General features: G+C 37.2%; 3 protein-coding genes across 9 annotated transcripts in view; 1 reads left to right on the top strand and 2 right to left on the bottom strand.

The window, feature by feature from the left end:
* pikfyve (phosphoinositide kinase, FYVE finger containing) overlaps positions 1-1892 on the bottom strand; it is a 28002-nt gene extending 26110 nt beyond the window's left edge. For 5 of the 7 annotated variants that reach the window (XR_013798247.1, XM_079618053.1, XM_079618054.1 and 2 more), the window contains exon 1: positions 1715-1892. The gene's annotated coding sequence lies outside the window, so the exon portion shown is untranslated. The remainder of the gene's footprint in view (positions 1-1714) is intronic. The other 2 variants (XM_079618056.1, XM_079618058.1) reach the window with 1 other exon arrangement.
* Positions 763-17648, top strand: part of fgf14 (fibroblast growth factor 14) — a 150506-nt gene continuing 133620 nt past the window's right edge. The window contains exon 1 of the mRNA XM_079618081.1: positions 763-946. The gene's annotated coding sequence lies outside the window, so the exon portion shown is untranslated. The remainder of the gene's footprint in view (positions 947-17648) is intronic.
* Positions 2102-8714, bottom strand: cfap97d2 (CFAP97 domain containing 2). The gene is made up of 5 exons (XM_079618084.1): positions 8012-8714; positions 7701-7781; positions 7415-7533; positions 7131-7311; positions 2102-2644 (listed from the first exon to the last, which is right to left on the bottom strand). The coding sequence occupies exons 1-5, from the start codon at positions 8105-8107 to the stop codon at positions 2606-2608; spliced, it is 516 nt and encodes a 171-aa protein (XP_079474210.1). The 5' UTR covers positions 8108-8714; the 3' UTR covers positions 2102-2605.

The raw sequence follows: 17648 nt of genomic DNA, 5'->3' as shown, positions 1-17648 counted from the left end.
TGGATACCTGTATGGACTTTTGCCAATTGTTACAAATTGTCGGACAAGTTTTTCAACTATCCCAACAGCTTTAAAACTACTTATATTTATACATTTTGTTTATATGAAAGGTTTCAAACATAAAATGATGCCATATAATTTTATTTAGAATTTATTATTATTATTAGGCTACATTCTGAATATGTTGCAAAAATAATTAATTTCACAAACATCCTTAAATAACCCCACAGAGATAAATTATGCTTGATAAATAACATGTTTGATAAAATGCTGCTGTTTCATGCTATTGATGTCTTTACGAATGATGAATTCGCATTGCATTCTAAACAAAACCTCTGATATCAAAGCAACTAGGTTAAAGCACAAGTTTATGGGGAAGTCAGTCATGTGAACTATATAATGTTAACCTCGATATAAAACACTATGGCCTACTACAGTAAATGAGGACATGTGATTACACAGGATTGCTGACTACAGAACAAAGCCTGACCAAAAAAATTACAATGAAGACTAAGAGAAGTTAAACTTATAACAATAGTACTTCTGGACAATGTGTTATCAGTTCAAACACTCAGTCAATTAAGATGTATAAAATGATTCCTCTAGACATGTCAGTGAGAAAGTAATAGCTAATCATTACATAATTTATCATCTATTATCCACTAATTAAAAAAAACAGGATCGTCACTTTAAAGTAACTGTGTGTGACCATGTGTATTATTTTAGTATGGCTCAAAAAGGCCGAAAAAAAAAAAACATGAGTTTGAATATGTCATGTGATTCCCTGAGAATTGTACTATGGCGAAGGCCTACTCATGAATACTAATTATTTAATACTGACGTTAGCGGCGGTACCACCATCCAATAAATTAACTGCCCACCTGACTAGTATTTTTTTTTGCCCACCTGACCAGTGCCAACATACGTCTGCCTTTCACGCAATCAGGTAAGTGTAAGTTACTAATGCTGCCTTCACGTGCTATCGGTATTATCGTAAATAGGCCTATTTGTTTCTTGTATAAAAATAAATACATAAAAAGGTCATGAATAGCCTCTCAAAATTTGAATACGATAAGCTCGTAACCACGACGTCAGAAGTGGGAAGTGGGAAATATCCGATAGCACACGAAGTGAGTCAAGTCAATTCAGGAGTCAAGCCTTCGCCATAGTAGGACATTCCGTGGCGTTTATTATACTTTTATCATATACGTTGAGCTAACTTTACGACTGCAGAGCGTTAACACTACGTATATGTGCATTACTATTACAAACACGGCAGGAAGAGTGTTATTATTTTAGAAAACACATCATGTGTGAAGTAGATGAGAAAAACTATAAATAGGTTTAGCTAATTGGAAGATGCACATTAGCGAACATGCCGACACATAATAGAATGGTACAGAGCGAAAAAATACAGATAAATACTGAGATGTGTCACATTTAAGCTGTGATGCTGCTGTAGATGCTGTTGTCGAAGAGAATTTCATTCATTTAATTTGCTAGGCTTGTAACGTTAACTTAATTCACACACATCAGCTTTGTTTTGTGGTTATTTTACACAATATATACACAATTTTTTTCTGACAACAGCGTCAAATTTCCTGTTTACATTTATCAAAGGCCCCCGGTAAAGTTAGCAAAGCTAACGTTAGCTGTCTGATAAACTAATAACAGCCTGCATGTATCATAGCATACATCTTAGACGTAACGTTACCTGTGCCGTCGTTTTTTACACCATGTCAATGTCAGCTGTTTAGATATGTCATTAATCCTTAATGCATTTAACCAAAAGACATTTTCAGTTAATTCCACCCTTGTGATGTTCGGCGACTTGATCAGACCCGCTTAGTCGATTCAGAAAGTTCGTGTGGTGTTATGATAGCGCCTCTCGTGATCAGGCGTAGCTAATCGATAAAAAATATGCCTGTCATTTAAAAATATTTAATATATTTATTTTATACATTTGATTAAGCTTCTAAACTATTATTTAAGAGTTTATAAAAAATATATATTTCATATAAACACCGAATGTGTCGATAAAATGTCTGAATCTCATGTCATGTTTGTTTGTTCATTTATAGGAGTCATAGCCCATGGTCATATCTGGTCATATGTCAGACACATGGTCAGACCAGAGGCTCTGGGTCAGACATGATTGATGGCTTAATGCTTTTATTTAGATTTATAACTTGTACAGGGGGTGTGTATATCGCACTTATTAAGAATTAAGAAAAAAAAGAAGATAAATTATAAAAAATTAAAAAAAGGAAAAACATTAGAACATTTTTTTTTTACCAGTCTATCATTAAAACATTGACAGTTACCCCTAGTGGTAATGATTGGTATTTTGTTAGCCAAATAATATAACTTGTCCAAAGCAGTAGCAAAGAACGTTTAATTCTAGCTTTATAGACATATAGAAAACATCTTTACGAATTCACTTTATTTTATTTATTAAGATTTAAACATAGATTTTGTACTCTGTGTTGCAGAATTACGCTTCGTCTTGTTCAGATGTAACTTTGTGTTCAGATTTCGTCTTCTCATCACATCTAGGTTATATTAGCAGTTCATCCTCATTTCTTGCAGTTTTCTTCTGTACCTTTCAGTGTCTGTCAGCTGAAATGGGTGGCAAGGATGATCTCTATAATAGCACAGAATATAGAAAAAACTCAAGTCAGAGCATAATTATGTATACGAATATGCAGTAGCTATACCCAGATAAACATCAAAAAGGTGTTAAGTATGCCCAACCCGATCTCACGGCAATTCGTACGAATTTTACGAGGTGGCTAATTCGTACCAATTCATACGACCTCACTCGTACGAATATGTACGTTTTTTGCTAAATCGTACATATTTTACGATTTGCCAAAATCGTATGAATTCATACGAATTACCTACCCCTGACCCCACCCCTAAACCCAACCGTCACGTGGGTTTAGACAAATCGTACAAATTCGTATAGGCCGTGGGCCGGACCCCGAAATTGTGAATTTCACAGATCCCTGCCAAGGAACTAAGTGATTTGTTTACAGATGGCATGTAAAAATTCTTATAAGTAGTGTAATCATTGTTTCCAACGTTGATATGTGCACATTTTATGAAGATATCGATTTAAACTCTTACATTTTTAAACGGGCAAATTTGTAGAACTACTAAATCGTAGCGCCAGAAAACGTAAACAAATCACCCGTCTCCTTGACAACCTGTCACGTCTCCCTGACAACCAACATATTTGATACAGTAACTTTGCTCTCTTTATAACGAAATCCTGCGATTTAAATAGTCTTTATACTTTTTGTCAACACGAGCTATACTATACATTGTGCACTTACCGTCAGAAGACCTCTAAGGTTATTGATCACCTGTGACATACATCGAAATTTACATAGACCGCATAACAAAGCGGGACGCGATTGACAGCCGGTGTGAGTGCTGTATACATGTTGCTTCTAGGGCAAAAAGCCCAATAACCTTATTTTCTCAAACAAGTTGGGCATCATTTGTTCAGTGTGCCCAGAAATGGGTTAACCTCAACACTGCTGAGAGTTTAATAGCTGAAAAAGCCATAGCAACATTAAATTTAACAGAAACCTGGAGAGCCCAAGATGTGCCAGTTAATGTGGGCTTCCATAGGGAATGCTACATGCTCTTCACCAATAAAGATCACATTGCAAGAGCATGTAGGAGGAGAGAAATGGCAGCCAAAGATACTGAAGGTATGTATCAAATCCATAAATTCTGCAAATTTTCTATTAAAATAATTGTGTATTGATCGTGTAACTTTGGCTATGTATGTGTGTATTGTAGTTAGTTTAAGAAAGTATGTTAAATAAACCTCACACTACCAGTGAATCTTAACTACACAAAGTGATTTTTTATTCATGTATATTTTTGAACACTTTATCTTAAAAATTTTATTGAAAAGCTGGAGATTTAACAAGGGCAAAAAGCATATTCAATATAAGATTACAGTGAATAGTGTAAGGTTGACAATGAATTGAACACAAAAGTCATTTTTTTAAAGGAATGTTTTATTTGAAACAAAGACATTACATGGTATTCTTACAAATCTAAACAGTGAGATTACTAGATTAAAAGTAACCACCTTTGATAAACACATTCTTTGTCATATTTGTCTACCTGACAATTCATCCTATTCATACTGGAATATATACCAAAATATTTTCTATTCCTCTGTTCTACAGGAGAAGTTTGCAAAGCCTGCCAGACATACCTCCCCCAATGCAGCATGGATGGAGGATCAAGGGGGAATTCTATGCAGTTCATTGGATGACATTTCCACCAGCACCAAAAAGTGTCTTGGAGCTTGTGCATTGCCAGTGCAAAGCATTACAATGTGTGGGGGGGAACTGCACATGTAGAAAGCACCAGCTACCATGCACAGACATGTGTCTATTGGTGCTTTTCCACTGCATGGTACGGCTCGGTTCAGCTCGGAACGGTTCGGCTCGCTTCACTTTTCCACTGCGTGGTACAACTCGACTCGGTACGGTTCGGTTCGCTTTAGCTCGGTTGCTTTTCCACTGCAGTTAGTACCGCTTCAAAGTGGGTGGGACTGATCGTTAATAGTTGCCGCCTCTACTGGCTCGGTAGTCACTTTTTAGTTTTTTATTTTATTTTTAAGTTTGTAGGTCCGGTGGTAGCCGTGTGCGGCTAAGAGCTGTACTACTTCTTGGAACACTTTTTCATTCCGTGTTGCCCCATCCAGCTCTCGCTGGATCCACTCCTCGGCAACCAACGAGAGGAACGTCTGCACCTCGTCCACTGACCACGATTCAGCCATTTCTTGTTAAATTTTTTTTTTACCTCTTTTGTCAAGTAAATACAGGTGCTACCGCGTTGGCTGTTGTCTGGCTATTTACATCTAGCGGGTTTAGTGTCTCGTGTCGCAAATACAATGATGCTGGAGTGACGATTCTGTCTGACCAATCATCTGCAGTGTTTTCACGTCACATTTAGTATCGGTACGGTACGCTTGGAACCTCAACAGAGGTGGTACCATTTAAAGCGAGCCGAAGCGAGCCGTACCGTACTGTACCATGCAGTGGAAATGCGCCATAAGTGAGCCGTACCGAACCGAGCCGTACCATGCAGTGGAAAAGCGACAAAGCGTGCTGTGCCGTACCGAACCGAGCCGTACCATGCAGTGGAAAAGCGCCAAAGCGTGCTGTGCCGTACTGAGCCGTACCGTACCATGCAGTGGAAAAGCGCCATATGTAGGAACTGCAGCAACGCTGTCTAAGGATGAAACACACAACATTGTGAGCGTGCAGCCATGGCCTGAGTACATCTTTAAATAACATGACACTAATAAAAGTTAATCTGGTTCAAGTTCGTTTTTGTCTGGTGTTGTAAATTCACTAAATAGCCCTAGTTAGCCGTTGATAATCTAACTCAGGGGTTTTCAAAGTGTGTGGCGGGCCTCCAAACAGTTTCAGGGGAGGATCAATGGAAGTGAAACTATTACATTACTTGCATTAGTTATCAAAAGGAGATCACACAGAATAGCCCACATGTGTGAGAGTTCAGATACAGTAGTTTTTGGGAACTGTTTTCCCCTCATCAGGCTGAAACTAATAAATGCCTTAGGACAGACCTTTGTTTATAACTGTTTGGTGCAGTAAGAAGTTATGTTCAGCAACATTAGGCTATTTTGGCTCAAATGTTGAGTGCCTATGGGATAAAAAATATATAATTATGATCCCAAAGGCATCCAGGAATTGAGCGAAACTTACCAAGTAAACTAAAAATGTGGTGGGGGGCACGTCGTTTCCCACGCTTTGTTTGAAGGCACGCAGTCTCAGACTTTGAAAACCCCTTATCTAATGTTTGCCTTACTATAACATTAGCCAACTATACAAAATAAATCCAACGTGGACGTTGCCTCATGGAGATACCGTTAATGCGTTGCCTACTTCACCCAAGTGAGGTGTTCCAAGAGCGTCTGCCTTCTGCCTTACAGATGTCGGCTTCACCATCAGGAGAGGAAACGCATGCAAAATATACAAAATACAATGTGCGATTAGACAGGAATCAGGAGATAACGTAAACTAACTATATAACCGTGTGTGTTTGAGACATCTCCCTGCCCCAACATAGATTCAAACTGTCAACTCATTATGAACTATAGAAGCTGTTTATATCATCCGTGTTGGAGCAGGGAGATGTCTAAAGCAGGCAGGACAACGTGTATCGTGTAACTTACTCCTGGAGATGTTTGGGAAATACTCTCGCAGTACATAAGCTTCACTTCAAATAAGATAAATTCATATAACTGTTAGCTAGTTACACGGAAGGGGCTGAACGATGGAAAAAAAACTTTTAAACTTTCTTCTTCTGGACGAAAAAAAAAAAAAACTTCAGCGTCATAGTCAACATTTTAAGACAAATGCAAATACGCCCTTGATAAACTCTTTACAACACACAGTTAAATAAATAATTAGCTTGCGGTATCCACAGAAAAAAAGCTGATCCTACCATACAAAGTTACTTCAGGTGCTAACACTAGCCAACTTGCCGTATACTAGCTACATTTAAAACGACAAATAGCTTAGCATTACCCACGTGTGTAGCATTCGGCGAACATATGCCAAGACCAATGCATTCAGACTTTTTACAATGTTTCGGATAATGCTAGTGCTAATCAGTTACCTACCGTTTCCACGATGTGTGGTGCAGCCATACACTGTAGCCAAAAAACGGAGGACTCGCCACTGACCGGCCGCCGCGCCCGCGAGTTCAGTTCACATCCGGGTCTTCGGGCACCGGTTCAAATAATGACGTGATTGGTCAACTCAAGTTGACAAGGTAACAACACGAGCTTTGATTGGTTCTTACTCCGGCTAACATTTTGTGGTTAGCTAGAGATTATATCTACGTTATATTTTTAATGTGCAACAATTGACGTTGGAAACAAGCAGTAATGTGCTCAACAACAATTTATAAAGCCAGTTATAAAAAATTAACCAGTTCCCTGGAGGAGATCTATCAAATCGAAAACTAAAGGAGAAAAACAGACTTGGCCCACTGCCTAGTACGAGTGAGGTCGTACACGTAAAGACAAAATGGGAAATATCTGTACATTTTAGTAATAATTAGCCGACCTGTGCGGTGTACTGACGCGGATATCTCCCTATATTCTCCCTGAGCTCAAGGTTTTTGAGCCACTGCTCGCGCCACACTTGAACGCTGTAATGCGGCCTGCATGTGGACAAACGCTGATGGATACGTTGATTCTCTTTGGTGATGTGAAACAGCTCCTGCAGTCTTTTTTCTGAGCCAAGACTGAAACAGAAGCCATAAAGTGTAATATATTAGATACGACTGAATATCATGAAAATTATTAAATATATAATACCTACCTATCATATTGCTGGATATTTTATACCTTTTCTTTACATAGTCATTTCTGCAGTCAACTCCCCCGTTGGTCTGCATTATATGGGCCATTTTATCTAGAAGCATCTGATTTTCTCTTTCGATTCTCGAAGCCCGTTCTTCTTCAAGCTGGATGTGATAGATAAGAGAAGGATATGCCTATATGACATGTATTTACTTACAAAGTTAAAGCATGTGTTTCCCATGCTTTCCTTGATAATTGCTTTCCTTTGATAAAAATCGACGGAAATGTCGGCATCTGGTGGTCATGAAACGATGTAGTTCTGTTGTCCTACCTGTCTTTTCTTAAGCTTGACAATTAGATGGTTATAGGTTTTCGGGGGAGTGGTGTTGATAGTTGATTTTGCGGATTTAACCTTGAAATAATATAACGTTATACAAAGAAGCACTTGGTGTAGTAATCTCAGTCAAGTAAACTTTAGTACATGTATTTTTTTGGCTATGTCATATCCCGTACACAAATTTAGGCCTATTAAGATAACATGGTATCAACATGGTTCTCTATGATATTTCAAATAATGCCATTGAATAACCAAAAAACATATGGGTACTGTGTCCAAAATAAACCAGCAATTTGCCATTTTACCTTGTCCCTGTGCATCTCATAGCAGTTGTTGTCCCATCTGTATTGCAGATATTTATTAACACAGGGCAAAACAGGTTGGTAAGCTTTATGTTGCATGTTTTTGCTTAGCTGTATAGACTGAATCCAGCTGCACCAGAAACCACAATGAACAGAGATATGAGTTAGTTCAGTTGGAGTTTTGAGCTAGTCATGTGGTTGTTGCCATGGCAGCCATTCAAAAAGAAACAGCAGCTTAGTCTATGTTTATGAAATGATACTCTCTGAGACACTGTAAATGGGTCCCATTCATTCAGTTTGATGAACACTTATTTTCCTAAATGTATCCTAAATAGCTTTGCCTGCCTTTTACCTCTTATCCAAACTTTCTTAAGAAGTTCAACCCAGCAGCATTGAGAGGGCACCCTCACCCATTTAAAGGATGGCCTACATAGTGTCCTTGTCCGATATGAATATTCTGTGTCCTGCAGGGCTCTGTTGTTTTAGCAGAGCGGCATGCATGGAAAAGCTGAAACCCCTTTACTGTGAACCCAACAGAATTTAAGCAACCTTAATCATGTAACCTTTTAAGAGGAAGCACAGATATATGCGTCCATATGCAAGTAAAGGCTAATGTTATGTGATGTTTTGTGTTTTCTATCCCAAGGACATTGTGTGTGGAGATTGTAGCTTGCATTGCCTTTGTGATTAATTTGACACGCAGCTCAACAACACCTGAACCTGAGAATAAGATATGGGCAATCATTTTAAATCAGCAAGTATATATTTAATATAATTTAAATTAGCAAGTACCTATTATATACAGAAAAATATATTAATAATAATAATAAATGTGTCACACACACACACACACACACACACAAATATTTCATATTGTGTCCTTTTTAGATGAATTTGAATTCTTTGATGTTCAGTTAGCTGGTTTGTTTACCTTATATAGTTGTATAAAGAGAACGGATATTTGCCTTTTGCTTATGTTAATATAATGCCTTTATAGTAATAGAGTTTAAAACCTGACAACAGTTGCTTAGTTACTTTGATGTCTGTTGTTCCAGTGTGTTTCATGTAAACGTAACCTCTACTGAACTGTAAGCCTACTCAGTATGTCACTCCAAACAGCAGTGATTATGTTCATATAATGATTAAATGAGTGCAAATTATTCTCTTGACTTTTGGTTTGTATAGCAGTGAGTCATCTCTTGGCCTTTTCTTCAGAAATGTCTTATTTGTGCAGGTTTATGAACTGTTACCGTATTGAGAGTGGTTAACAGGGTGTGATGGTCTGAAGAGTGCAATATCACTTGTAGATGAACAGAAATCTCCATGCTTGAAGAAAGACTAAATAGAATTCTGTGTTGTAAAGTTTCATCGCCTTATTATTTCTGCTCGATATTACAGCTTCTCTGTTTAATACAAAATTGAGTTTATTAGTTATCTGATGTATACAGGGCTACTGTAGTTGTCACACTTCTTATTCCAGTGAAATTGGATGCCTGGCAGAGTTGCCTCACTATGTGTGGTTGGTTTCTTTCTTATATACGATGACTTCCTTTATTATTAGCTCCTCATTCTCAACTGAGGTCTGAGTTTATTGCCTTGAAAATTGCTTCATGAATTAATCACTAGCAATAAAATGTTACGTGTCTAATTTGTACCGAGTAATGACACAGACTACTTGCTATAAAGGATTACAAGATGGCGACACTCTCAGGAGACTGTGTAGTCTATAGTTCTCTTAGCATTTTGTTAAAGGAATAGTTCATTCAAAAAAGAAAATTCTGTCATGATTTACTTGTTGTTTCAAACCTGTAGGACTGCCTTTCTTCAAAGGAGATGATCACAGTTTACCGAAGGATGCATGTAGTTCACTCGTATGAAATTAAATTATATGAACCTCTTTTATGGTGTTTTTCTGTTCCATGGAATAAAGAATGTCATACAGATTAGGAAATGAGAACAGAATATTTATTTTTGATTGACCTTTTCCTTTAAGATGTTCTTCCTTCAGATATAATCTAAGTGTGTCAGTTTTGTTTTTGCCAGGACACATTTTAAAATGTTCAATCTTTCCCTTTCTTATAACCAATACAGACAAACGTCTTGCTTTATTTTACTGCGTTACACATATTGTTACTATGGCAGCTTATCTCATCAGATATATGAGATATCAGAGAATAGATTCATCATGTTTTTTTTTTCAGGTTCCAAACAGGCAAATTGACCTGCATTGTAATGAATAATAATTAAAGAAAATATGAATGCAGGGCATACGGGACAAACATATGTAAAATATGCATAGTTAACCCCAAAGCAGAGACATTATAGTCTCGTAACGGCCTTGAGATTTATCAGACAGTAACAAAGATGTGTACTCTTTGTACAATTTGGCAGTGGTTAGAAATGTTGTGCCTAATTTTATTGTCTGGCAGGTGAAAACAGCAAGTTTCTCTTGAGGCTGCCCCGTTGACAAGAAAAATCTCAAATGAGTTCTGATTAATGTCTCAGTTGTTTCTCTTAGAAAGCAATGAGACTGAAAGTAAATGGAAACTTATGCCTAAGTTTTTTCTCCAGCGCAATAGACTTTAGTAATTGTTACATTGTCAGTTTTAATTTCTGTCTTTGTCTGTGTGCTGTCTATTAGTTCAGTTTAGTCTTCCTCCGCTCCTGCCTGTTTGTTTCCATAGTTACTTATTGATTAGTTAGTTCAGTTCAGGTGTGTCTTGTTAAATTGCCTCGTTAGTCCTGTCTTATGTGTTCTGTTTTGTTCTTTGTCAGTTTTATAGGCTACGTTTACACGTGGCCGGTTATTTTCATAAACGGACATTTCACCCTCTCCGTTTTCAGTATAGTGTTCGTTTACACGAACCCGTGTATATGCCGTCAAGAGCATGCCAAACCTATAGGTGGCAGTGTAAAGAGAAGCTCAAGCCCACGTCAGCCAATCAGAATCTTTGAATTTGAACAGGTGTTGTGCCGAATTTCGACCCCCTGCCAAATGATTACCCCTGATTGTCTAATCCTAACCCCAACCCTAATCCTAACCCCTCCCCCACAACTAATCCTAAACATACCAATGCTAGGGGGGTAATAATTTGGCGGTACAACACCGGTTCAAGTCGAACAAGCCTAATGATAAGAATAAGAAAGAAAACCGTGACAGTAATCTTATGCTTCAAGAGGACAATAATCACTCAAATTGTGCTTATATTTGCCAAGAAACAAAAATCATCAATCAAAAGTCAGACATTTCAGTTTGAAATCAAACATTTATCATTCAGCTCTTCCATGACCAAACCATGAGTTACATTAATTTTCTATAATTGGCTTGTTTTTGTTTGATTTCTTATAAGTAATTTCAGGAGAAAAGTAAGTTAAGTTAATGTTTAAATAAAATATAACGGAGAGCTCCTTTAAATCTCTGGAGTTATGACAGAGCAACATTTCAGCAATTGAATTTGCTCTTAGGATATGGCCTGGTTCAGTGTATGGCTGTTAAATTGGAAGACATAAAAGCCAGCTTTCTCTGCATTCCGTCATTACCATTATGTCCTGATGTAATATTAATGATGAAGAACATATCATGCTCGCCATAATTAAAAACTCCTAATTTGAGCCTGTTGTAGGATAAATCAGATTAGGATGAATCATCTTTTCGGATGACGTGGCCTGGAAAGGATGCGGTCTTCTTTTTGCCTGACATGCATTAGTTGCTTTCCTTCGTTATCCATGTCTTGAGAATCTGTATCCAAAGGGACGAAAGCTTGAAAAAGTCTCAACGGTGGCGATGTTCCAGTAAATTAGCTCCAGGGAAACTCAGAAGGGAGCGGGCAAAGCCAGGCATCATTAGCAGAAAGCGTGTTTGGTAAGCTCCTTTCCCTAAAGATGATGCCCGTGTGCAAAAATTCCCTCTTGCGCAATTGGACCTGTTGGTGTCTAATTATCAAGCGGTGGTGTATGATCTATTCCTAGTCTTCTGCGAACTTCAAGTACCAAATGAACATCAGGCTGCAGGAACATACGCTATAATGATGGCCAATAGTGGTGTGATACAGCAAATTGCCCTTTACTGTTACGCTGCTGTATAAGCCAGCACCGGAGGGACATGTACAGTATTCTTTTGTGAAGGACTTATCCAGTAATTATTTCCACTCATGTCAACATATGTGAGGAAGTAAAGAAAAACAGTCCAATGCTTGTTATTAGATTTTTTTGTTTATGCCTGAATCTGCATTAGTATCGTCAGCTGTAATTAATACATATCATGGAAGTTGGGAGCGTGGCACATTCTCAAGACATTTCAACTAGCAACGTTCCCTGATACAAAAACCCGTTGTTCCCTGTTGTTTTGCTGGGGAGCACTATAGTCTCTACTGAGAACGAAGAGCCAGACGTGCTCCTTTAGGAGCCTGTGAGATCGGTGTTTTTCTCTCACTGTGATGGAAAGTGATCAAGGCAACACGTCTCAGGAGGGGTAACGTCTAGTGATGGTGGTCACATCCTCAACAATGTCTCTCGCTGCTGAGGAGACATGTTTGGGAAGTGTGCTCTTATTAAGAGTGTAACTGAAAACTCTCTGTCGTCTGATGCCCAGTATTCGTGGGTGTTTATGCCTATAAGTATCTGTGCCAGTTTAGCTGTTTACATGCGCATATCAATAATGCAGCAGAGGACACCTTGGATAATATCTATGTTTTTTTTTTGTTATCCTAATCTCTAGGGCAAGCATCTCTATTATTATTGCTTACGATAACGATTTTAACAAACTAAGTATTCAACTTTGGTGGCATGTAACGTATCTCTTACTTTTGTGCAACAAAAATCCATGGAATCTATTCTAATATCATAGAGACTTGGGAGTGGATTTTTCTTTTTAAATTTAGGCCAGGAACCACTATAATATAAATTGTGACAGCAACACCCTACATCGACACTTTTTTTAAGTTACACATTTTAATTTGTGGTGGACAAATGTAGAGGGACATAAGACATATATTTCCAGTATATGACACATTTTTGTGAGGAGAAAGAGTGTTATGAGAAACAAATAGCGGGAGATTGTTTGGCTGGAGCAATGGTTAAAGCAGGCAATAATCAAAAATATGAAAAATATTACACATCAAATATTTAATAAATGTTCAAGACTATACACAAATATATTGAAAATATAGTCAGAATGAAGTATTCCAGACAACCATGCAACAGTAATTCAGTAGCCGAAATTAATGTAAAGACTACAGCAAAAATATCAAATTATTGCACCTTTTTTTTTTTTTTAAGATAGCAGAGATGGTCTTAAAGTGTCAGATATATTTATTTGAATGATTACTCACTTAAAAAAATGCACGTTTGGGTCAAATAAGGACAAACAAACCAAACCTTTGCTTTACATTTTTTAATTAAACTTTTAAGCCCAACGGTTGGGTTTGTCCATATTGGACCCAAACATGCGTTAACACAACACAGCATTGTTAGTTTTTATAAGTGGGTTATATGCGTTTTCCCAGAGATTTTTACATATGCATCGTAGTTTGGCACACTGAAACCATCAGCAAAGATAATTGTTTGAGTACTGTTTCCATGTTGAGTCATGGAACATCACTCCACAACTCTGTTGCTCCTTTCAGAGAGATGAATATCATGGAGCATGACTGTCTTGTGTTTAGAACAGCGTCATAAATGTACTCTTGCTGTGGGGAAATATCCATGGGCATAGTCAAAGAACTGCATATGTCAAGTCATCCGATGAAAAGGGGGGAAAGTGCATCAGCAGCTCTGGGACAGTAAAGACGATGGACAAATATGCCCACTATATCCATTTCGGCTCAATCACTACTGTGCTTTTAAAGCAACTCTGACAGTAAAAGGTCTAACTTGCCCTAGGCTCTACTAGGGACTTTTTTTTTTTTTTACTTTTTATGTTTCGCTTGCATTACGCTCTCACTCTTGGGGACTTTTGGATAAATCACATATTTCCATAATCCAACAATCCTTCGTCCCTCATGCTACGCAACCTTGATTTTAAGGTGACCTGGACCAAATGCATTGCCAAAAGTACAGGAATCTGCTTTTGGATGGGCTGACTAATTCAATCAGGGTTTTGTACTGTAAAATTACATTTCATTCTCCATATGAAACATTGCGCTCATGCAGAATTGGTCCAGATAGAGACTTTTAACATGCATGAGAGTGGCACAAATTGATATGTACACAGAACCAAACCCAAAGACTATAAAAGCAGGCATATGCCAGCACTGAAGCCAATATGTCATTCTGATAAAACATCTCTAAGTGACTGTTTGAAGAGGTGCTGGTTCACATGTGTGTGGGTTTAGTCAGGTTCAGTACTCTTGCCCTGTTAGTCATACTGTGGAGGCACTTTATTTGCCTTTATGAAAATGAACAAAACTACTTTAAAGATCTTATTTTCACCTAGTATCAAGGTGATTTTGTAAACATTGGTCAACAAACTTTTTTTAATCTCAGAAATGCCTGGGTCAGCCTTTTCGTTATTTGTAGAAAAGCGGTTTTACATGCACAGTCACGTAGTACTGGATTTGTATTTTATTTTTTGCTGGGAAGGTCAAGGCCTGATAAATGCGGTCGACTAGGGTCCCGACATGCCCAACATTCATTCAAGTGAATTGTGCTGTGGTGTCATCCAGTGGCTAGTCATTAGTAAACGTGAAAGGGACAGACTGAAGGGTTTTGTACACATGAACAGGCAGATAGAATATTTGGACACTGTGCCCATCACAGGAGATTCATATTAAAGCTTCATTTGCTGCCTTTTCCATTGAAGGGGGAAGTTTTGGTACAAGCTGTGGGAGTTTAAGAAAAAAAACAAAAAACAAAAAGTATATCTCTTGCATAACTCATAACAGTATGGGGTTATGAGTTATGTAAGGGATAAAATGCATTCAGTAAATTATTTAAAAATGTATGATGTGATAAGGATTTTAAAGGGGTTTCTGTATGATAATGAGCATCTAACTGTACTTTATCCCTTTAATTACATGGATACTTAATAATTTAAATCAATAAAGTTTTCATTATTTTATTTTTTCATGAGGAAAAAGATGTGAAACACCAAACTAGCACAGTGTAATTGACTGATTGCCAGGGACAATAGTCATTAAATATTCAACCACAATATCCTTCAAATGACCAATCAGATTGAAGTCTTCCAGAGAGATGTAATAAGTTGTTTTTAGACTTCCATTTATGCCTGTTGCATTTTTGTGCTCATTTGAGCACACAGCAGAGATGGTCTTGAGAAGTCTTTAGCAGTTTAATTGATTTTATTTTTGACATTTTAAATGATTGATGCATATTAGAGCACACCAATAATAACACATCTTAATCCTCCAGCATGAGCAATTTACAGCATAATCAAAAAGAAGTATAATAATGATGCCTGACAAAATTGTCAGAGGATCTTCCCTCGGGTGCAATGATGTTTTACATTACATGAAACAGATCAATACTAAGTCTGGCAGTGAGAGCAGAGAAAACCTCAGTGCTGCATTATCCCTTACACAGACAGTCTCTGCAGACACTTATCTGCAAAATCAGGTCATAATGTCGTCTTCCTAAAGTGCTGTTACCAAACTCCCTGTGTCACAAAGATGTCACGCATGGTTCAAACGGTGACAGAGTACTATAGTGTTCAAATTTGATGCACTTTGCTCATCTTTTAAGGATTTACGGCAATGTGTTGTTGCTTTAATCAGGGAAGTGCCCCTTGCTTGGATGACTCATTCGGGTTTTGTGATCATCTTGTAGTGGGAATGATTGGGCTGTGTCAGACTTTCTGTGGGGAATTTAGTCAAGAAACATTGAGCCTCAAAGGAGCCCACTTCCCTGAAGACCTAGACATCACAGAAGAGTGGCAAGTCTTGGGCTGAACAAAAGTAGGTCGTTAAAGTAGATTAATGCAGTAAATCAAAGCCTGGAGCTTCCTGTTAATTGAACACTGCTCTTTTGTTTTTCTTCAAGGAAAACAACGAAAGATAGCATTATCAAAATTATAAGGAACCTTATGTAAGCAGGTTATTTAGGCCTATCTTGTAACATGATTGTAATGCTTTTAGAAGATGCTATTAATATCATCAATGGAGAGGTAATATTGTTAATAGTTGGCTGCATTGGAATAGATTTTTGGTGTGTCCCACAATAAACCAATTTTGCTCGTCAGATGCAAGTGATATAGGCTACAAACAGTATGCACAGTTTTATTTTGGCCTATAATCTTTTCTTACTCATTTTTATTCGCCAGTTTATAGGCTATACAACACACCAACAAAGAAGAGAGTTTTTTTAAGATTAAAACTTTGATTGACTGATTGATTTCTACATTTTATTTATTTTTTTACAAAATAGGGTGAGCGGGACACCACCTAACAAGGGGCAAGTTGTAACACACATGGTTTAAAAATGTATACATGCCAGCAAGACGAAACTTAATGTTGACTAGTTGCCATATCAAGAATATATATAGAGAAAAAATTGCGGCAATTTAAAAAATCTTTGTAAGATATCACTGACATTTATTTAACCATAGCAAAAGTTAATTTCTGACTTAAGTTATTTTCCGTTTTTTTAACTAACTTAATTTCCTTTTTTTGTGTGTTTATTTAAAATTAGGACAAATCTGATATTATTGTAATCTTATATCTGTTATTTAACAGTTGAGATAATTGTTCAATGCTGATCTAACCAGCAGAAGACAGCTTAAATCTCAGTTGCGCAGGTGGTTGTAACACTGTACTATGCTAAAAAGGTGAATAAAGACTGAAAGTCAATTATCAGAAATTATTAATGAACTATGCTGTATAGCTGTTATTTTTGCTGTGTTTGTTGTCAAACTTAAACATTACTTTATTTTTAATTATTAAAAAATGGCATTATTTTATTTGAAAAAGTGAATAATTTTATTTACTAAATATTTCAGTTTGTCTATTTATTTTTTATCAGATCAGATAACATTTTAAGCTGTTATATAATGTGTTGCTCACATTTCAACGTGCCCCACCCACCTATGGGGCATATTGTCACATTTCACTTCTATTCTTTCGGGGTAGGCTAAATCAAGAAAAAAGTATACACTGTAGGCTATTAATGAAACAAAACCACATAATTGTACTAGGCATGTGTACATAATGTGGCAAAAAATAAATACTCTGAGTCTGAACCCTAAGTGAATTTACACAAACTGAGAAAGTCAAAAAGTGTTAGCCTATGTTGTAACCCGCTCTACCCTAGCTACTTAATCGAAAACATAATAGTAGCTAGTAGTTTAAGCAACTTTTAATTTTATTGCAAAAGAGTGAAAGGTAGCTAAAATACCGTGCTGGCGCGTAAAACACTTTTGAGCAAAAACAAACACTCAAACAGGTCTACTGAAACGAGCTGTTCAAAGAAACCGATTCAATAGTAAATCCTTGTAGTAAAAAAATAATAAGAAGGACCTTCTGTAAACTGTAAGACCAGTGTTTTCTTTTTCATTTCATTTTCAAATTTGAACGTGGGAAAATTGTGTCTGGGAAACCAAACAAACAGAGTTTATGGTAGAATTTGGCTAGCTGGCTACACAGACATTTAGGCTATACTGAATACAGTACATTTACAATTAACACAACAC

The sequence above is a fragment of the Phoxinus phoxinus genome (assembly GCF_949152265.1).
Source record: "Phoxinus phoxinus genome assembly, chromosome: 7".
Classification (NCBI taxonomy): Eukaryota; Metazoa; Chordata; class Actinopteri; order Cypriniformes; family Leuciscidae; genus Phoxinus; species Phoxinus phoxinus.
Note: the sequence above shows the minus strand (reverse complement) of the source record. Positions and strands in the feature narration are given on the sequence as shown.

Coding starts and splice junctions, on each gene's coding strand:
- cfap97d2 (XM_079618084.1), bottom strand. CDS start 8,107: ATGCAACATAAAGCTTACCAACCTGTTTTGCCCTGTGTTAATAAATAT. Junction 7,782..8,011: donor ATGAGATGCACAGGGACAAG/GTAAAATGGCAA, acceptor TATTATTTCAAG/GTTAAATCCGCAAAATCAAC. Junction 7,312..7,414: donor AATGACTATGTAAAGAAAAG/GTATAAAATATC, acceptor CTTCTGTTTCAG/TCTTGGCTCAGAAAAAAGAC.